The sequence below is a fragment of the Argiope bruennichi genome, chromosome 5 (assembly GCF_947563725.1).
Source record: "Argiope bruennichi chromosome 5, qqArgBrue1.1, whole genome shotgun sequence".
Taxonomy (NCBI): Eukaryota; Metazoa; Arthropoda; class Arachnida; order Araneae; family Araneidae; genus Argiope; species Argiope bruennichi.
Genome location: NC_079155.1, coordinates 51,054,324 through 51,077,599, shown reverse-complemented (window position 1 = coordinate 51,077,599; position 23,276 = coordinate 51,054,324). Strand labels below are relative to the sequence as shown.

The window sequence follows — 23,276 nt, the reverse complement described above, 5'->3', positions numbered from 1 at the left end:
AAACAGAGCAGTGCAAAGCTTTTAGTTGGAACATGATAAAAAAGTGTAGTAAAAAAATCTGAGATTGAACATACTAAGTAAGTAGGATATATATAATATACTTAAGTGTTCTAATAATTTTTCTCATTAATTTATTCTTGGAAATTCCGTTTAATTAATTTTTTAATTATTACCCAGAAATGATATGTTTTACAACACCCATGTAAAACATTTGAAGTTGAGAAACATAAGAGACAATTAACATGTTGCTTCTCAGCAACCATGTCAAATGTATTAATATAACACGAATTTAACATCTATCAAAATTTTTATGCTTAGAAATACTTTTTGGAAATAATATGTTTATGTATATTCAATATGTAGTAAAAATATTTTGTTATAAGTTACTAGCCGCCTTTGAGACCAGCAACAATATGAATTTACTCGTTCGTATAGTGTTTTGCTTACATTTTACAGTTGCCATTCGACAATTTAGGATAAAAGCGATTTCTGTGTTACGTATGTTAACATTTTATAAATACAGTACACTCCCAAGTATCCGGCTTCTGTACTATCCGTCTTAGTTTTCTTTTGCCCTAATTAAATGAGGATGGCAAGCCGCATTAGCAACATTGCCAAGGCATTGAAAGTGGGTGTCTGCTCTTTTTATGTGTCGTGTGCAAAATACAAATTGTGACTGGAAAAGATCAGCGTTATCGTTACCTTTTCATATCTGTGTAATCATTTATCAGTGAAAAATAAAATAAGTTTGAGTCAATTTCTTAAGAAGTAGGCTTATAATTTCCGTAAATGTTTTTTTTATGTTTCTTGCATTTAAGTTAGGCATTATAGAATTTATGTTAAAATGTGAATACTTTATATCCTTTAACTTACTTTTTCCCAAAGTTAGGCATTATAGAATTTATGTTAAAATGTGAATACTTTATATCCTTTAACTTACTTTTTCCCAAATAACTTCTTGAAACGTGAAGTGCATTATATAAACATTATAAACTACCAATACAGAGCCTCCTATTTTAACTAGACAAGTTACCGGCAATTGCTTCTATAATTCACCGGAACGTGGCCGCGTTCACATTTTACGTGGCTAGAGATAAATGAAAGGCTTAGTACTCAATAAGCAGTGAGAAAATACGTATTATAACCGTGATTTTTGGTATAAAAACTTTGTCTTCAGGTATTGATGGCAAAGAAAATGAGTTCATAGAATTCCGGCCTGCCCTTCCGACACATTAGGCCGGATATTCGGGAGTGTACTGCATAGATGTGTAACTACTTTGCACGAAAACGGTGCTTGCTTTTCCATCTCCGTTCATTCTAAACAAGGAATAATAGTTTCCTAACATAACAGATACCTATTATGCCCGGTTTTACCAATATATTTAAACGGCATATATCCGAGAATAAAGATATAGTATCCGAGAACCAACACTGCCAGCATTAAAATCTAAATATCTAAAAATTCCACATGAAACTGATTATGTATCTCTTCCTTCACATGTGGAAACTGCTCTTACATCGTTTTTAAACGGTCCACACCAGTGGAAACTTACTTTCCTGAACATTTATTTTCTGCCTATCCTGACACAAACATCATTTCGTTTTACGCACGTGTTCCCCTGTCTTCTGATAGAGCCTGAGATTCCGGGAGTGCAATTGCTGGTTTTGTGCGCAATTTTCAATAATTAGTGGTGAAAAATGGCGATTCTCTATGCTACTCTGTGTAACAACCTCAAATGCAAGGGGCAATTTGTATCAGGAAAGTGGCGGGACATTATTCTTTTTTTCGCTTCTGATGGGAAGGTGCGACGATGCTCTTTCTAAATCTTATTGTTAACAAGGACCGTATATTATAGAGGGTTCAATTAGTTTGAAGTGTTAGGAAAGTCCGAGATATAACTATCATAAAATTAGAACATGTATTTATTTTTAATGTCGTTCACATGATTATGTAGATAAAATGCTCTAAACAAAGTGGTTTTTAACATTTTAAAATTTGGAAAATAACAACTTTTCATATTAATTTTAATAGTAAGGTAACTTTTCTATTGTTTTTGATGAATTTTGCTTTTTTCGAAAACTTCTTGGAGCTGTAAATAAATTAATATAAATATCTTCTGTTCCATTTATTTTTCAGAATTATAAGAATGGCATTTTATTTTTAATGTCAGAATACACGTTTTTTAGCGTCTTTTCAAAATAACTTTTTTTTTCTTTTACTTTCTAGTACACGACGTATAAAGAGAAAACACCATAACATGCGATCACTAGTTTTTGAAAACAAGTTCATATTCTGAAAAGGAACTTTTCTTCAAATCTGTAAAAAATTCTTTATTTCAATGAATTTTAGGGGTTCTCAGCTTAATGAATTAGTATAAGATTGCTCAATCAATAGTCTTGTGTGTCATAAATAAATAAATAGTCTTTGTGCCATAAATAAACAGATTGTGTTTATTTATGGTTTCTTAACTAAATAGCAACCATCTATTGAAGTAAATCCAGTTCAAAATATCGCGACTTGGCAATGTTTTAAAATTTATTTGTCCATTTTATATTAGTTTCAAAAATTTGCCCTTAATTTTAGCATCAAAAGCCTGCAAACAAAAATAATGTGTTAATAACTTCTCAATATGCATGTGCATAAATACAATATCTAAAACAAAAAAGTTTGTTGCAAAATATGAAGCATTTTTTTAATTTATTGAAACTAGGGAAAACATTGAAAGGAAATAAACTGAGATGTAAATTTTATAATTTTTAATTGGTATAAAAATGAAACATTTTTTTGCTATAACATATTTTAAATGTATTGAAGAAAATACTTATTATTCCAATTAATATCTAAATCTAATTAATATAAAAAAAATCTTTCTTGATGAGCATTCATCACCCAAGAAAAACCTCGTGTTATATTTGATAACCGTGTTTCAGTCAATCCTGTGGAATGTCTGGAATGATTTTTATATTATATATATCTTATATAGCATAGATCATCGTGTAATTTACTGGTAGTATCCAATATTACAACTTTATCAAAGAAAAAAGAAAAAAAAAAATTTCTGAAATTGTGCATCTATGAATATGATAGTTTAAAAACGACGCGTACCAAGCGAGTGAATTGTGGTATACAATTTTATCATAAAAATTATAAAATTATATCAAACTTTGCACCAAATAAGTCAACGGGTAAAATGTCTGTCAATCCGTCTGTTTTTGCATGAGTAAATACAACCACCTAAAAACGTAATAAGGAAGATCAATGAATTTTAGTCAAATTTTTACACAAAATTGGGACTGTTAATTACTGCCATAAAATTCTACAGCGAAGAACTATAACTATAGAAATAAGCTTATGTTTTATAATAAAAGAATAAAATTATGTTTTATTCACTTAATAATACTGGTAACAGCATTAGCTTTTGTCAAAACGTCGAAGAAGAAATTTCAATCTTCGGTCTTTTAATGGAGAAATCTTTTAATAAACTATGCATTATAGAATTATGATTTAATCGTACAGGAAGTATAATACAAAGAGAAAGCATCGTAATCTTCAGAAAATTTGAATTCGAAATTTTGACGAATCTATACGCTTCAAACATCTCCGAGTCCAGAAAACACATTTTTGGAAATATGTCTATATATCTGTGAACACGATTTGAGCCAGATGGAAAAAATTCGATATGTTGACTTCACACCAAATTTGTAGCTTTCTATAAAATTTCAGTCAAAATTGTAATCTTTTAAAAGGAATTTTGTCTATCCTAATACAAATGAAAACGATAACTAACAAATGCAAAGAGTTGATAAAATTTCGAATAGAGGTTTAGTATCTAAAGTGAGATCCACATAAAATTTCAACTAAATTCGACAAGGGGTTGACCTACTATCTGCCTGTAATTTTGCATGTATGCAAATCCCATAGTTTTAAAACGTAACAAATTAATTAAATGAAATTTGGTTAATAGTTTTAGCAGCTAAAATATAAATTCTAATTAAATTTTGAACTAAACTGTTGAACTGTTGATAGTCTGTCTGCACTTTCATATGCATATAAAGTCAATAACTCAGAAACACAATGATTCAAATAAATAAAATCATGTGCAGTGACTGAAATTTTGGTTCCAATGAGCCGAAAAAATGGCATCTAAAATACGTATTCAATTTTCCGATACTTTTGTATTTACCGTATGCCAACGATAAGCCGCCAAATATTTCCCTCTATATTCAATAGAGTGCTAAAGTAACATCAAAGATCCATATTTCGTAACATTTGTTTATCAGTTACATGCAACTGACATGTATGACAATCGGTTTTCTCTGCTATACTAGGAAGCATATATTTCCCATGCTTAAGACTCTGAAAATAAAAATCTGAGCACTGGATCTTCCCCAAGGTTCACAAATTTATGCAGGTGAAGGAAGATATCACCTTTATTAAAGAATAAACGAGAAAGTTTTGGTGAGACTACTCTCACTAAAACCTTAACTAGCTCTAGGTGAAACAGTCTGACTAATAAAGCAGAAGAAGCATACAGATATTTTCCCTCCTTCATTATCATCATAAATATACATTTAAAACTTTATTCCTTTCATTAGCATTAAAAAAAGTTTAAATCATATTTTTGAATATCATATTTTGAATGAATTGTATAATAAATAATATAGCCCCATTAATTTTACCTTTTTCTGTATTTTGTTATCCATCTGTGTGATAATTCATGGCAAAGTAAACAATTGGTCGAAGCATTGTCCCCTCAAGTATCTTTATACATTTTCCACAATATGGAGAGTTTTGAGTTTAAATTTCTTCTATCGGATATCTTCAATATGGGGAGTTTTGAGTTTAAATTTCTTCTATCGGATATCTTCAATATGGGGAGTTTTGAGTTTAAATTTCTTCTATCGGATATCTTCAATATGGGGAGTTTTGAGTTTAAATTTCTTCTATCGGATATCTTCAATATGGGGAGTTTTGAGTTTACATTTCTTCTATCGGATATCTCCAATATGGGGAGTTTTGAGTTTAAATTTATTCTATCGGATATCTTCAATATGGGGAGTTTTGAGTTTACATTTCTTCTATCGGATATCTTCAATATGGGGAGTTTTGAGTTTAAATTTCTTCTATCGGATATCTCCAATATGGGGAGTTTTGAGTTTAAATTTCTTCTATCGGATATCTTCAATATGGGGAGTTTTACGTTCAAATTTATTCTATCGTTTGAAGAAAATGCATTTTGTAACTGTAACTGTTCGTTCAAAAATTTATTACAGATCAATAATCTTAATACCAAACTTCATGTGTCCATCGATTCGGGATTTTTAGCTGTCTCATTCACAAAAACTCAAATACAAATATAGAAAAACAGTCAAGCCTTTCACTTGTTAAAATTTAATACAAATAGGCAATTCTGTACTTTTTTTGGCGTAAAAATCTAAAATTAAATTTCTACCTCTTATTTCGTTCCATTTTTTAATTATCTTTCTCACATAATTCAACCAGCATTAATAGTTTCCTCGATACTTTTTCATGCCACGTAATACACGTGTATTCTAATAAATACACGTGCATTATTAACTACATGCCACTGACTTGGATTGGATTGCGAGTTTTACTAGCGCAAGAGCCATGTTAGATAATTACGAAAGACTCTATTAGAGAGCAATCTTAGGCGATTAATCGTTAGCATGCGGATAAAAACAACTAGAAAAAAACAAATGTGTATTTAGATGCCTTTTTTCCCAGCAATTAAAATCAAAATTTGACACAGAATTAAAATGGTAGTCGAAAAATGACATTTCAAATTTTATACATTTTAATCATATCGTTTTTGAGTTATCACTTTTGCATGTTTGTGAATATACAGTTCAACACGTGGTCTACCCTTTGAGATATTCGCTTCCGAATTTTATGCGGATCTACATTTTAAATGTTAAAACTAAGCACCAAATTCCATTCATCTAGATCTGTTTGTTTTGTAGTCATTGTGTTTACTTCCGTTTGAACGCCTCGACATTCTTCCTCTGAAAGGATTCATTTCAAAATTTGACAAAAATCTATAAAATTGGATTAAAGGTCTTTTACCAAATTTCATCTGTATAGTTCAAAGACTTCTTGAGTTATTATATTGACAGACAAATATTATTTCAAAATATGTTTTTCGGACTCAGAGAGGTTTGGAAGCACAGATTTTTCAAATTCTCGAATTCGAATTTTTTTTAAATATTTATTTACTTATTTATTTATTTTTGAAGGTTACAGTGCTTTCTTTTCGTATGCGAGAAAATAAAAAGTATTTTTTTCTATATTATCTAGACAAAAGTGGAAATTCATTAAAGATTTCATGTCAAATTTTTGATGACATACAGTATTTTCCCTTTCTATACTTTCTAACGTGAAAGTTAAACTAATTATCTGATATATTAAAATTAAATTCTAAACAAACAAGCTTTTTTTTTTATTTCATGCAATAAAAAAATTTTTTACACGATCTAGAAATTTTCTAGTAATGTTACATTATCCTATACTTCAATATTTTTATTCCTACGTTTATATTATACTTTATCGTGCACTTTGATTTGTCTGTTTTTTAATTACCAAATAAAGCCATTTACGAAAACAAAGTGATCATTTTTGCATTATCACCAGTAATAGTTTCTTTCAGTTCTCTATTCATCTCAGTGTTTAATTATTAGCTCAATTGGCACAAAATAAGACCTTTAACCTTTCAATAAATCTAACCTTCCTAATCTAGTCTTTCTAATAAGAAGACTGGACGAACAGCATTCCTGACAAATTGTTTAATATGTGTTACGCCACTTTTGCATTGACGCAAAAGATCTACTACTTGAGTTTACACATATGTATTTAAATCGGACATATAAAAATAGAATCCTTTTTTCGGAATTTGTAAAAAAGAAACAGTGAAGTCCCGATTATTTGTGATCTGAGTATCACGGGTAATTGAGTCAAATAACCCGGGCCGCAAATCTGCAAAATGACTGAAAAAAGTCACAAATCCAAACTATAATGTGTTAGAATTGAAATGTCTACTCATGCTATTATGGTAAAATAACATTACATTTTTGTACTTAAAATTTCTTTCGTTTACTTCTTTCTTACAAAAAAAAGTCAGTCATTCTTTTTGTTTTTTGACATTAAAACAATATTTTTTTTATTTGTGATTAAAATTTTTGTAAAAATATTTATTTAAAGATTATAAACAGAAATAATTTTGAATTTATCGCATTTTAATTTAGATAAATTATAATAAAGGGCATAGATTATGGCGAAAGAAACCAAAAGGCAATTTCATCATCTCATTCAAAATGAAGGCAAAATTTAAATATTTGATATTTTACATTTTTATTTACTTTATTATTCATCTCAATAACCAATACAAAATATACGGGGTTGTATACCAATGTACCTTATTGAATACGAATTTTGCATTCCTGTTAGTACTTCAAGTGTTAAAACTTTTTTTAACAGTAGAAAACTCTACCATTGCCTGAACCTTTCAAAGTATGCATAGAGAAAGTCAAAGTATTGTTAAAAGTGGACAGTACCTTGTGAGCATAAGAAAAAAAAAAAAAATGCAAAACCAACTCTTTTTTCTATCCTTTTGTTACAGAGCATGGACTCTATCTTAGACTATGTCAATGTATTTAGTTATTTTTTCCTGTTTATTTATTTATTTATTGTTTCATTTATTCATTTATATATTTTCTCTTTTTCTTTAAAATTCTTTTATTTTCTATTTTAATTTCTTTCTCTTTTTTTTCTGTTTCCTAAGTTTAAATTGCTTATATTGGATAGCAATTTACGTGGACAAATGTTTAAATATTTCTGTTAATGTGAAATATTATATAGGTTCTTCAGCTTGAGTCATTCAGATCTTCTCCAAGTTTTCTTTTTATGACTGTTCCTTTATATTTTTTTAAATTTTCTTTGGCTTCTTTTGTATCTAGGACACATGTGTATGAAAGATTTTTTTTTCAATGGCTATACCTTTGACGTATATTAAATTATATTCTTTTCTTTTAATTATGAGCTCTTTACCAGTGTAACGACACTTTTGGCACACACTTAATCATCATCAGAATACATAAATTATACTTTATCAATATTAAGGTTATGGGTTAAGAAGATCTCTAAAATATCCCTGAAAATGGAGATTACACGGTGTTTGTGTGTGCGTGAGTGCGTGCGTGCGTGCACGTAACTCAGTAGTAGATCTCAAGTAAGAGTCCTGATTTCAATTGTTATTGGCTAATTTAATTAAAAATAACATAAATCTTTAGTATCGAATACCATATTTCCTTTATTTATATTATTATATTTTCAAATTATCATATTCTTGTTTACACAAATAAATAAACAGACAGTCTACCAGCGGACAGTTTTTTATTTCCAAAATTTGACACATAACTACTATTTTTGTGTTAATTTACTCTAAAATTACTTCAGTTGACCTTCAGATTTATCTCGTTTACACGCATTTGCTTAGATAGGTAAATAAATATTTAAACATTGACAGATTTGGTACAAAATTTGACACCGATCTAAAAATATAGCCATAAAATCATATACGAAATTTCATCTATTTAGCTCGTTTTGTTTGTGTCATCATTTTTCCACGCACATTGATGACAGATTTCTTTTAAAAGATTTCATGGCAAATTTCCACTATGGGTGTAAAAATTCCACACCAAATTTCATTCGCCTATCTTGTCGCATTATATACCCTTTACTCTGACAAATAGATAAAATTACGAAAATGTTTTTTTTTTCAGACACAGATCGGTGTACAGTTAAAAAAATTTAGTAAAAAAAAGATAAATATTTGTTTGCATGTCTTTTATACAAATAAATAGCTTTTGTCTTATTTTCATGAAGTGCTGCAAGACAAAAAAAAGTCACAGTGAAAATTTTAAGATAAACAGCCTATTAAAATATAAATTGATTCAAAATTTAGATAAATAACTACATTAAAAAGTCGATTTTTTTTTGCAAAGTTATATATATTTTTTTTCATTTAATATTGTTAAAGTTTGAACAGGTATCTTTATAAAATCGTTAGAATTTTGTTTTTAAATATATTCTTTGGTAAGTTACTCTGTTTTTTATATTTGCCTTTAATTACGTTTTTAATGCTATTTTACCTCTTTAGATGCTATTTTCTCAAATTATAACCTTTGATAAAATGTTCTTATGAAAAGCCTCATAAATTAAAATCTAATGCATATATTTCATTCAAATTTGGTGTAACCATTTCTCAATATATTCTAAAGTTTCTGAATTAACGAATAAATAATCTATTCACTTAGAAATATTGTACAGTTATTTCAGTGCTTCACAACATGAAAAAATTGAAAATTTCGCGTTATTTATCAGTCGAACACCAATATTTAAAGAATTGAAAGATATACAACTGATTGTTTAGCTCAGGAACTAGATAATATATTACCTAAGTTATCTGCAAAATATTAAGAAAAGAATTTGATAAACCTTTACATTAGAAGATTTTTGCTTTATACCTCTTTTTAGCCAAAAAAAGCCTTTTTTTCTAATTTTTAAAAAATCTTACCACTTAACTGATATAATTTGATATCGTAAATGTCTTTTGAATCCTTTTGTATGCAAATATTCAAAATTATAACTATTTTGGAGCGTTTTATTCCTCATAGTAATATATTATCGTATAGTCACATATTAGTTTCATTCCTCATAGTCACATATAATAATTTCCTTCCGCATAGTCACATATTAATTTGTGGTATTTTATATTTCTCACATAAATGATTTTTATGCTATCATAATGGCGCCATTTCTGTTTCATTAAATTTTTTTCTTTAATTTCAATAATTTTTACTTTCTCATATGAAATACACAAAGAGAAAATATTGTCATCGTCAGAAACTGCCAAACTAGATTTTGATGAATTCCACATTTCAGATCTCCCTGATATATATATATATATATATATATATATATAAAAAACCATAAAAAACATTTTCGAATTATGACTGTCTCTTTGTGAATGCAATAACTCAAAATAGCTTTGAGCTGGATGAAAGAATAAGGCTTTATATTATATTTGTAAATTTCTATGTAATTTCGAATGAAATTCATTCAAAAGAAGTCTGATTGTTCAATGTGATTGAGACGGGATAACTTAATAAAACTAAACTTTTGCTGATGTAATTGCGGCTGTTAATAATAAATTAAAAGGAAAATTATCATTAAAATAAAACATCTGTCCTCCCCTGTCTATCTTTAATCGCCTAATCCGCAAGTTTTTCTTGTCCAATTTAATTGACCAATAAAAAAATTATTTGTTTATTTATTTATTTATTTTTGTTCAATTCTTTTTTTAAAAAAACAGCGAAAGTAGTCTCTTTAAAACTTTCTCGCATTCTCTATAATAAATGTGTTACATCAGAAAAAGCCTTGTGTGGCATTGCCGTACAAATAATTACGAAATATTGATCTTTGGCTTGAATGTAGCATTTTTATTGAATCTATCGTGATTTGCTTGACGAGGATTTTGGTGATTAATCCCTGGCATACTGTTAATAATATTCAAAAATCATATTTGCGTTTTAGACCCGCATTTCACAACAGATTGAAACAAAAATTTGATACAAAACTCCATTTGTAGTTACAAAATCACATATCAAATTTGATGTATTTAAGTCATTGCAAATTAGAGTTATCGTGTTTACATATTCCTGAAAGTTCAGACCAACAGACGGTCAAATCCTTGTCGTATTTGGCTCAGACTGTACTTAGTGTCTATAATATAGACATTAAATCTGTGCACCGAATTTCATCTGTCTAGCTCTTTTCATTTTATATTTATCGTATTAAATTATATTCGAACAGCCAGACGGAAAGACTTCCTCTGAACGGATTTTGCTCAACATTTGATAGGAATTTCGTATCAAGATAATATACCAAATTTCATCTGTCTAGGATCAAAACATTTTTGAATTATCTTAGCCACAGACAAACAGACAGACATATTTAAAAAATGTGGGGTTTTTTTTTCACTCAACGATGTCTAAAACGTGGAGATTCATCAAATTCCCAAATTCGAATATTTTGAAGATTGCAATATTTTCTCTAAATTATGTATATTAGAAAGCAAAAATCAAGAAATTAATTGCTTATTTGTTTTGAAATGAATGGAAACATACAAAATTAAAGACATTGGTTTTATATTATTAAGCCTGACAATTAAATTCATCGATGAACTTTATTCACCAATTCCTAACCCCCAAAATATTTTTGAAGGTTTGTTGGTCCGAAATGGTCAATTCTCCTGAAATTCCGCGTTTCTTCCCAAATATTTTTTCATCATAAGGATAATGATTATTTCTACCAATTTTCATCTTTTTTCTTGCATTTTTTCGTTCTTTTCTCAAATATAACCGCAAGATTATTTTGCTCTTATATAAGATTCGTGCAAAAATTATTGCAATTTTTACAAATAGATAGTAGCATTTTTTTCAAATAATTTCTATAAGTCATATGGGGGTTTTTTTTCCAATTGGTGTTATTTATTCTGATGACTTAACTTTAGTATTGATGTAAGTTGAGCGTAATTCTATTTAAAATTGCTTGTATAGAATTCATCAATTTCTCGTATACGTAGTATAGAGAAAGTATAGCTTTTGTCAAAAAATACAAATATGAAATTTTGACAAATCTCCAAATTTCAGAACTACCTGACTTCGAAAAACACAATTTTGGAAAATGTCCGTCTGTCTGTGGCAAAGATAACTCAAAAAAGCTTTGAGCTAGATGGATGAAATTTCATATACGGTCTTTACTTCAAATTTGCAGATTTTTATCAAAGTTTCTTTAAAATCTGCTTAGAGGAAATCCATCTGTTCGAATATAAGGCAACACGATAGTAACAAAACGAAAGGACTAGAGAGATAAAATTCGGTACATAGATTTAACATCTGTAGTGTACACACTTTTCAAATTTTGAATGAAGTCAACCATCTAACTCTCCGACCCGCCCGAAGGCACACGGATTTAAACCATAAAACTGAATGACCGGACCGCCGCAACAGCAACATTGGTGGGAACTGTAGTTGAGTCCTAAGGGCCGTCACCGGCCACGGTACAACCCTCCCCGAAGGAAGTAATTCCCGTCATCGATGGGAGGAGCCAGATCCCCCACTTATTAGTATACCCTCCAGGGTGGCGAGATCCAACCACCATGCCGGAAGCATCTCATCCTCATTTCGAGGTGTCCCCCCCGGGGGTTAAATTTTGAGTGAAGTCTAACAAGAGTTGAACGTCTGTCCGTTTGTACTTTCAGAAATATGAAAAACGTGATAACTCAAAACGCGATGGCTTACATATATCAAATTTGGTATGGAATTTTACGACTAGTAAAATTTTGTGTCACATTTTTGTTTCAATCAGATGAATAAACGCCTCTAAAATATAAATTCTATTTTCGAAATACTATTAACAGAATGCTAGGGATACTCGCCAAAAAATTCTCCAAGGATGACAGGATGAATGTTAAATTCAAGCCAAAGACAAATATTTCACTATTGTATGCCAATGCCATGTAAGACGTTCTTTAGAATAACATTTTTATTAGAGATTATGCAAGAAAGTTTTAAGGAGACAACTCCTGCTGGTTTCGATCAATATTCAAAAATAAAAATTGTTGTAAAACCTATATATGCTCTATAATTTTAAATGAATTATTTTATCGTTAGTAACAGCATTATATTAAATTATTTTATCGTTAGTAACAGCATTATATTAAATTATTTTATCATTAGTAACAACATTTATTTGAAGCTTTTACTACAAAAATACTTGACGTTTGATTTTTATTTACTCCCATTTCCCATTTATGTTTTAACATTAAACATTTTACTGATCAATGGTAGCAATCTTAAATTGAAAACAGTAAATATGCATTGTGAAAAACACAGCTCTACTGACATCTTACAGAACCCATTTCCATTCCAGGTTACACCATCCTATGATTTACTCCACAGAGTAACTATATGATACAACCATTTCGAAATATTCCTCTGAGACATTGCAGCCTGATAATTTTTTAAGCTTGATTTGTTTGTCTTGTCTTTTGCCCCGTATTAATTCATATCCCCAGTAGCTGTAATAGTTATAGATATAATATCATGGTACTGTAATATTCTATCTTGTCTTAGTCTCACTTGAGAGCATTAGTCGTTGTGTTAAGAAAAATATGGTCTCCTTTTTGTGTCGCTTCATAGAATATTGAAAAAAAATTAGTATAGCATTTGGAGAAGTATTTATATCTAGAACAATCTAATATCTATTGTATTAATCTGCAATTTGAAATATAAATAAAGTTAACAATTTGGAGTATAACTATATTAAAAAGTGCTTGGTGCAAACACTGTTTAATATTTTGCCTCCTGATATTTCGCTTCGAAATAAACGAGCAAGAAAAATACCAACCGGTGGGTTAGATCATCTCAAAATTTGCCCGCATGCTCTCTTATAAAGATGATATCCCCCAGGGGCACCTCGAAATGAAGATGAGATGCTTCCGACATGGTGGTTGGATGTTGTCATCCTGGAGGGTATACGAAAAAGGGGGGTCTGGCCCCTTCCATCGATGAAGGGACGTTCTTCCTTCGGGAAGGGCTGTACCGTGGCCGGTGATAGCCCTTAGGATTCAACCACAGTTCTCGTCAGTGTTGCTGTTGTGGCGGTCAGGTCATTCAGTATTTTTTATCCGTGTGCCTTCGGGCGTGTCGGAGAGTCAGTGATATGACTTATAAAGATGATATACCTCTTTGCCCTCATAAAACTATGGACATTAGCTAAGGCCGAGAATGTCTTGGATGACATTGGCGAACATTAGTACAAAATAATGATTTCCGGCTTTAATCTTTAACGATTTTTTAGTGATTAATCCTTGACATGTGGTCAATACACAAGCACTCGGAAATCGAATTTGCATTTTGGATGTTTTTTTTCTCGGCCGAATGAAATCTAAATTTGACAAAGAACTGCAGTTGTTGTTACACGATCACAAACCAAGTTTCATTTATCTCAGTTATTCTATTTACATGCATTCGAAAGTACCGACCAACAGGCGGTCAGTCGTTTGGCAGATTTGGTTCAAAATTTCATATGTATCAACACACTAGATGCTAAATCTGCGTTCCAAATTTTATCGATATCGTTTTTATTTTGTAGTTATTGTATTTACTTATATTTTTATAATCGGGCACACAGGCTTCACTGAATGAATTTTAATTTCGTTCAATATTTGTTAGAATTCTAGAAAAATGCGGTGTAATGTGACTACATTTAACCCATCTAGCTCGTTTTTTCGTTTTGAGTTATCATGTTTAAAGACAGACAAAATTTAATTCCAAAAGTATGTATTTCAAACTCATGGAAGTCTGAAACGTAGAAATTCGTCACAATCTTGAGTTCCAGTTTTTTGACGATTTCAATACTTTCTCCTTGTTTGCTTTGGGCATGAGGAAATAAAAATTGAATTTTTCTAACTCAAGGAAAACTAAAATGCCATTTTTCATTAAAATCTTGAGATATAATGCTTTGATGATTACATATTTTAATTTACATTTGATATAAAAATAGGTAAAAAATATGCATAGTAAATGCTTTTTGGAGAATATTTTAGATCTAAATTACATTCTAACTAAGTATTTTGGCTCATTCTGAGATCACGGATGTAACGATGTCTTTATATACTTGCTCTCTTCGAGATTTTATGCTCCACCCTCGTATGGAAAATATAAAACACAATATACTAGTTTTATGATCAAAAATTCATGCACTTAATTTGGTTATTTGAAAAACATAGGTTTTGTAAGAAAAAGGGGACATACATATCTCCATTAATAAGATCAATAAAAGTAGTAGGTCACTAATAATGGTTATTTAAACGAATTTTACTAATTTGGTTTTTGTCCCATTTTAAAGAAACAGATAGAACATAACTAAATGTGATTGCATCAGTTGGAAGAATTCATGGACGAGTGCTATTTCAACAAAATCACTTTATATAAAGTGGAATTCTGACTATTCCATTAGTTTATCAGCAAGTTAAGGGGTATATCATCACTAAATAATGAGCTACGCTAAGATAAATAAAAAAGTGTAGCAAACATTCTTTTATTATATTGTTACGAAAATACAAAAAGATATCCAACACGTTGGTTAATGGAAAATGCTGTTTCATTTCAAGAATGTTCAAGGGGAAAAAAAAGGAGGGCATGTATTAAATGCACATTTATGGCGTAACAAAAGATAGAACATGTAGACATTAACAACACAAATAGACAGCGAATCTCTAATAAAGTAGCAATAGCGTACAGCTTCTAGCAAAATCCGTGAATTCCAAAAAGAAAATTATTACTCGTATAAGCGCCTCCACTTTTATAGTCTTTAGATAGGCCGAGACATCAGATTTAATTTTTTTTAGAAATATCATCAGATCTCAGTTCCTTATAAAGACAGGGTCGTAATTCTTGCATTTCCCAGAAGCATTATTTTTTATTATCTAAGTCATTAAATTCATTTCCAAGGTTGGGGATCATTTAATGGGCATTTATTCAGCATTCATTTAGATTAAATTTAAATTTCTCCATCCATCATTGCATTAAAACAGTATTATAGATTCATAGCAAATTAAAAACTATAGTTATCCACTCCAAAAGAGATTACACAGAAAAATACATTGTCACGAAATTTTTTCCCTGGCTTTACATGTCTTTTCTTTCACTTTTCATATTTATAAGCAAAAATAAAAATAATCTCGAATTGTAACTTTTTGCTAAACTTACACGTAAACATTTTAGTTAAATTTCCTTTATGCAATCTTTAATTAAAGCTCCATTCTCGTGTTCTTTTTCTAGCTTTTCGGTCGTGACAAAATTGTTCCTAGAGAAATGGTTGCGAATTGCGAAAGATTTTTTCCACCTATAGGGGAACACAAGTGTAAAAATATTAAGAGGTATTTTAAAAAAATCAATGCTTCTTTAACCTTGTCTTCTGTATGCGACCACTTGTTGACAGAGAAAAAAATTACAAATTCTCTAAACGTTCAAGAAAATACTGCAAACGAAGCATTAATTATAAATACTGAAATTAATTTGAGTAATTATTTTATATATAAAAACATTTCAAATCAATAATTTGTAATTAGAATTTATTATTAGCGTTGAAACATATAATAATGCTGGAGACCTCTAGGGGCCTTTAAGTTTCGCGGGACCTTTTTCCCCGTCTAAGCCTCTAAAACCGGATTTTTATTTACATTGAATTTAATTGAATATCTCTCTATATATATATATAGTTTATATATCAAATTTTTACAAATTTAACTAGCAGAATATTTACTTGCTGATTAGTTACTTTCAAAAGAGTTGGTATTAGTGAAATATATTGCATATAAAAATAAAAATTAAAACAAGTTTAAATGAAATAATAAAAAATGCATGTCGGATCTTTATAGCATTAATTATTTGATAATAATTACAAATATTATTTTATTATTGAACCAACTTTTTATTTAGATTATACAGGAACATATGCTTTTATAATTATAAAATAAATCAGACAAAACTTGCAAAAAGTAATTAATTAGAAATGTCGTTATATTTAGTTTAAATTATATTTGCATCTCAATTAGAAAAAAACGCTAGGATTAATTTGAGGCAGACCTCAAAATTTTTAACCACAATCAGACGACGAGAACAGTACCAGGAGCTGCTTCAATCTGCGTTCAAAATAGCTTTGTATGTACAGCAAAATGGTTACAAAGCCAGATTTTATCTCAGGATATCGGTAACTAGGAGTCAAATTGCAACTATAGCTCTATTTGTCTCTTTTTTTACATTCTCCCAACTACGTAATTTATTTAAACTTATTTTTCATCCATAATTTTTTTAAGATTCGTGTAAAAAATTATTACATTCTTGTATATGTGTAAAATATTTGCCTTTTATCATCAGACGATTAAACAATTGATCAGATAACGATACATTTTTTTTCAAAGCATGGAAAAGTGCACCTATTTTGGAGAACTTTATTTTAAATATTCGGGATGCAGTGTGGGATTCACCGTGGTATGGATTTCAATTTATATGCACTTTGGAATACCTATAGGCAATTGATGGTATTAGGAAAACAATTTGAAATCTAATGATTGAAAAGCAAAAAAAAAAAAAAAAAAAAGTCCAATTCAATATCAAACAAAGATTCTTCATTCTGCATGAAACGTAACAAAACACAGACGAAGCGTACGGAAGCATACATTCTCTTAAAACAAACAGAAAATCGGTAATAAGAAACCGTACAAGCACAAAGCGCTCAGAGAGGAACACGACAAAGAGAAACTTCGCTCTACTACTCAAGTTTCTCGACTCATCCACCACTACACCTGACATATTTTAATAGTTCCCCGTAACAGAGAATCAAATGTTCTAGAACATACGTTGGAATCCATGTCCTAATGAATCTATCGCCGTGATTCTGGAATATTCGGGATCCTTCATTTTTGTCTCTAAGACTGATATCGAATGACTTATCATTCATTCAGCGGCCATGCCATATCTTTAAAATTATCTTCTTTTACTAGACTTATTGAGCAGGGAAGCAATATGACAAATTCGAAACAAAATGTGTCTGTGACATTTCTTTTAAAAGCATTATCTTAAATGCAACTTTTTAATGTAATAAATAAACCTATATCAAATGTTCCTTATTTAATATCATTAAATGCGAACTAGAGCGAGTTTCCCTCTCGTTTTCTCTTGTATAAAATGACGCGTTTTGTGCTTCTCATCAAAAGAAAAGAATTCATTTTGGACCATTTCTTCTTGACAGAAATGTATTCGAAAGAGCTAAGCAGTTGCCAAATCAAAAATCACTTTTCTGTAACGTTCTTTTTTGGAATTACTGTGTTTATATACGCATGAAAGATATGGAAATTAACAAACCGTCTTTTAGTTGATGCATTTAGTCCAAAATTCGTTACAAATCCACAGTTTTCACATGTGGCTCTTTGCATTTTTAAAACATCAGTTTCAAATGTACACGAGTAGACAGATAGATTGATAGGCGATTCGTAAATTGAATTTTTTTCAAAGTTTTATATAACTTTACACTTCTTGAAATAAGATTATAAATTAAATTTCATTTATATAACTTCTTGAAGTATCGTCTTAACATACATGCGGACGACAGAAGATTTTTCCTGTTCGGATTTCGACAAAAACTCGGTGGAATTTTGGCATAAAGGAGGCTTATTAAACTTATAACCTTTTATTTCGTTAGTCTTGAATTATTATGTTTATGAATACACAGGCAGACATAGTTGCAAAAACTCATGGAAGTCATATATGGGGCGATTATTAAAATATGTAGGTCGAACATTAGACGATTACAACGTTTTTTTTTTTTTTCTTCTTGTTATTCTCATAAAACTCATCTTTGATTGATGTATGCTTTCATTTGATATTTTTGTTGTTATGTGAAATGAAAATATTTTTGTTTATTAACTTGTATTATTATATATTTTCAGTTCTTTATATATATTTTGTATATTATTTGTTTATTGACATTTTTCTTTCTATGTGGCATGTAATTAGATTCATCCTGTTATGCACACTCTCAAACGAAAATAAATAAATATATTTAACATTACAGGAAAATAAAAATTGAATATCTTACTCAGAGAAAGAAATAAAAGTAAAAAGCTTAAAAAAAGAGAGAATTTCGGAAACAAAATACATTTTAAAACTTCAAAAATATATTTTTGTAGCACATAAATTTTGAATTGACATACAGCTATTGATTAAAATACAGCATGTACCTGTTTTATGGAATTTAATGTATTTTATGACATTGACTATAGAAAACCCATATTTCTTAATCATTTTTCATTCGAAAAACTTTATTTGCTGATTATTCCAACAAATTTTCACTTTAATAATTCTCCATACTAAAAGGATTATTCATTTAAAATTTTGTTTTTATTTAATTACTTTAACATGCATTAAACATCCAGCTCTTATAAATAAATAAACGGGTAAGATTCTCACTGGAACTTCTGCGCATATTCTCTAATAAAGATGTTATTTCTTCTCACATCCGCTTAAAAGTGTGGACAGACAAAACCGTAAATGCCACGAGCGCTCGACTTTATTTTCAAAGGTTCACACATGAGCTTTTTGAACTACATAGCACAGTAATTAAAATCGAATATGCATCTTGGATGTGTTTTTTTTTTTTTTTATCAATAGAATGAAAACAAAATTTAATTTTAGTACTATTACCTTTAATTAAAACTATTATTTAAGTTGCAAAAACACGTCGCAAAATTTCATTTATTAAAATCGTTACATTTTTGAGTTAGCATGTTTGCGAAAGTACAGGTTGACAGACGCACAGTCCTTAGTTAGACTTGATTCAAAATCTGGCAAATATTTATACTTAAGATAATGAAACTCTGTACTAAATTTCATATATCTCAATACATTTTTTTAATTACCGGATTTATATAAATACCAGAATACAAATCTACAGCCAGTCAACCCCTCGAAAAAATTTTTATAATATTTTATATGGATCTACACTTTGGATGCTAAATATTGTATCAAATTTCATCCACCTAGCTTTTTACTTCCTGTAGTATGTTTTCATTTTTACTATGATGGCCAAATATACAGAGTTCTTATTAATGGATTTCGTTCAAAATTCGATAGCAAACTATAAATTTGTTGTAATAATTTGTTTGTGATAATTTATAAATTTGTTGTATAAATTATAAAATAAACCATATACAAAATTTCATTAATGTAGCTCAAAGCATGTATTTAGTTATAGTGTTCAAACGGATGGGCAGATAAGCATTATTTTAAAAAATGTATCTTTCGGACTCGAAATTTCGAATTCGAATTTCTGGACGATTACAATACTTTCTCTTAGTGTATTTTGTATACGAGAGAATGAAAATGATTCATTTGACAAAATTTATACTGAAATGTTTTTGAAAGCGAAAGATTACATTGGGATAATGCAATAATAAAAAGCTCTAATAACAAATTTTTTAAACCCAAAATATTAACTTGTTTAGTCTTATATTGCTGGCATACCAAGTGAATAAAAACTTGCATAAATTTCTAAGCATGATGAAAAAGCATTCAAAACACTTTACATAGTAGACCATTGGCATATCACAAAGAAAGGATTTTTTTTTAATTTTGATCGGATTTTTAAGTAAAAATTAATCAAAATGTTACAATATTTCTTCAATAACTTCGGAGTATATAATATAGCATAAAAACTGGTTTTACACCACTTTAAAATTTAAAAAAAAAAAAAATCATTAATACCAATTTTAAATTTGTGAAGTTTTTTTCTTTTAATTTTAATAATTTTTTAAAAACATTTTAAGCATATTTTATAGCAATACTTTTCATCATTTCGTTACTAGATTTATAATATCGAGCATTAAATACATTTTTAGGTGTGTGTATTTGTTATTATTTATTGTATGTTTATTGTTATCACTGTTATAGAAGTAAGAATAAATTTTATAAATAAAATAAAGATAGAAGGAATAAAATCTGAAACACCAATTTGTCGCGATATTTCAGAATAGAAAGTCACATCGCCAACTTTTTTCAGTGCCTTCGCTTAGATACACTTAAATTATGAGTAAACAAAGAACTCTGAATTAAATAAAATTTTCACATAGTTTTTTTTATTTAACATTTATAAATAACTAATTTCTTTAATATAAATATTTTGAAAATTTTCTGTAATTCACCATGTTTGTATAATAACAAATACATATTAATATTAATTCGAATAATAGTAAAAATATATTTATAATTATTTTTGGAATATAATTTTTAATTGTCACTTCATTAGTATCAAGGAATCAATAGAGTCAAACTCAGCAAACTGTTCTAAAATAAGCCCGATAATTATTTGGAAAATTACGACAAAAAAGGACAAAGTATTGTCTCACCTACTTTGAACAGGGGCGGAATTCCAATTAGGCAGATAAGTCTGCTACTTAGGGGTGAAGGGATAAGGAAAACCGCAGGCAAGTTGATTAAAAAAATAGGCCAGTTGCCAAATAAATAAATTTGTAAAAACTACGAATTTTTTATGAAAAGTAGAGTCATATTAACCCTTTGTCAAATATAATTAGGTTGTTCTTTTTCATTACATTCATTTAATTATTTATACAATTTACAAAGACCTAGCGTCTGTGTATATAATGTGGAATACGAAAGTGAACGCAGTATAATAGAGAAATATAATAAATGGATAAAAAAAACGTCACCAAATTAAAAAAATAAAAAGAATCTAAAATAAATCTTTAATATATTAATTGTGTTAAAAAAATTCTTAAAATGTGAAATCAAAATCATCATCTTTTTTAAAAAAGAGACGACTCATAAAAGTTCACTATTTGCCACTGCTTAAGAGCGAACTTGGTTTTCATGAAGCATTGTGATAAAATAATCGTCTGCAAAAAAGTAAATCCATCTGCTCTATAATCGTTTGTCAATTGTTGATATTTAGGTTTCTAGAGCGCAAGATATAATACACTTAATTTCCAAAAATTAAATGATATGAATGTAGATATCTAAATGCTATTTTTTTATTGTGTGTAAAAAATTAAAACGTTAAAATACATTTTTCACGACAATTAATTCCGTTATTCAAAAAAGTAAGCAATTAATTTTGAAAAATTGTAATGGTTAGACCTTTCCAATATGCTATTACAACTTTAATATCTAAATGACTTAGATAGAATACTTTATTTGAAGTAGATGGAACGTATTCTAAAAAACTGTAATAAATTCTTTTCGTAATAAATAATTGGTATCAATTATATAAATGCAACAGCTAGGAGAAAAGCGGAGACACAGATATAAACAAAAAAACAACTCGAAATTTCGATTATTTTTCACCAACTACCTATAAATATAAAAATCCCTCTTTTCAATAAAACATCCAAATTAATTGACATTCATTTCTAAGCCATGAAAAACTTTTCAAACATTTAAAATTTTATAGTTTCGAAAATGATCTAATGAATGTAAACGCCTATGCCGATCTTTGTTTTTCTTTGTTTTTTTTTTAATCCTTTATTCCAAAAAATGTTATAATTTTTTTTTAAATTATTAAATTTCAAATCATGACTAGCACTTCGGTGAAACTATTTTTCGTTACCAAAGTTTACTGTCCAATGTGATTGTGCCTTTTTTTTTCCATCGAAAAAAGCGTTCAAAATAGCATTTTCCGCGTTGCGAAACAAATTCTGAAACGGACGAAATGTTTCAAAAAAATAGCTTACCCAAAATGAGTAAAGAGACGACAATTAGTAGACACTGGGCCATCACTGTGAAACTTATATTTCTCCATGCATTCTTCCGCAGGCGATCATTTGCGCTTCCCTCCATACGTGCTCCACCCTTGGCCCCTCCCCCTCCAGCCGGCGGCAGCGCCATCTGTGGAGCGCCCTTGAAAGTGCCACGAATCAGGAAGTGCGTATTACTATCAATGGAACATTATCCGGAACAAGTGTGCTTAATATGTTTTCAAGTAATTGTTCTGTCCCCTCCCCTTTAGAGCGGCTTATAATGATTTCCCGTCAGCTGCTGTGGACCACCACTTGCAAAATAAAAAAATTATTTAACATCTTATTGATTTGGAGTGGAGAAATCTTAACTAACCGCGTCGATGCACAAAAGAAATTATTCACTCCCTCGACAGCTAATCTTCCGTCGTTATGAGGATGTTTTGTTGCTGGAGATTTCTTTGACTCGAGCACTTAAACACCACTTATCTCATTACGGAGATTTATCTCACGGAATTCGGGCATTAGGCTAGATTAAGAAGAGCTACAGGGTTCTTAGGCTTCCAGAAGGCGAGCGTAGCAGTCCCTTCCAAGCCGTATTAATACGCTCAAATGATTGCTAAAAGGGAAAAAGTTCCTGCAACTTCTATGTGAGACAGAACAAAATAATAACATCTTTCCAATCATATATGTAGTAACTTTTGGTGAATTATATGAGATATTTCGTATTATTATTTTAAAATAGATAGATCTTAATATTATAGTTTTAGAATCCTAGCTTGGGGTGGGGTGGGGGTGGAAGATAGATTCGAAACCATTTCCACCGAATAATCTCAAGTATGTGACCATGGATCATATTATATCGTCTATTGTGGGTTAAACATT

General features: G+C 29.5%; 1 protein-coding gene across 2 annotated transcripts in view; it reads right to left on the bottom strand.

Moving 5' to 3' along the window:
* The window catches only part of LOC129968823 (cell adhesion molecule 1-like), a 164,943-nt gene extending 142,446 nt beyond the window's left edge, over nt 1-22,497 (bottom strand). For both annotated transcript variants that reach the window (XM_056083093.1, XM_056083094.1), the window contains exon 1: nt 22,389-22,497. In XM_056083093.1, coding sequence (XP_055939068.1) covers nt 22,389-22,494 — 106 coding nt within the window. In that variant the 5' untranslated portion in view covers nt 22,495-22,497. The remainder of the gene's footprint in view (nt 1-22,388) is intronic.
* Nucleotides 22,498-23,276: the final 779 nt, after the last annotated feature.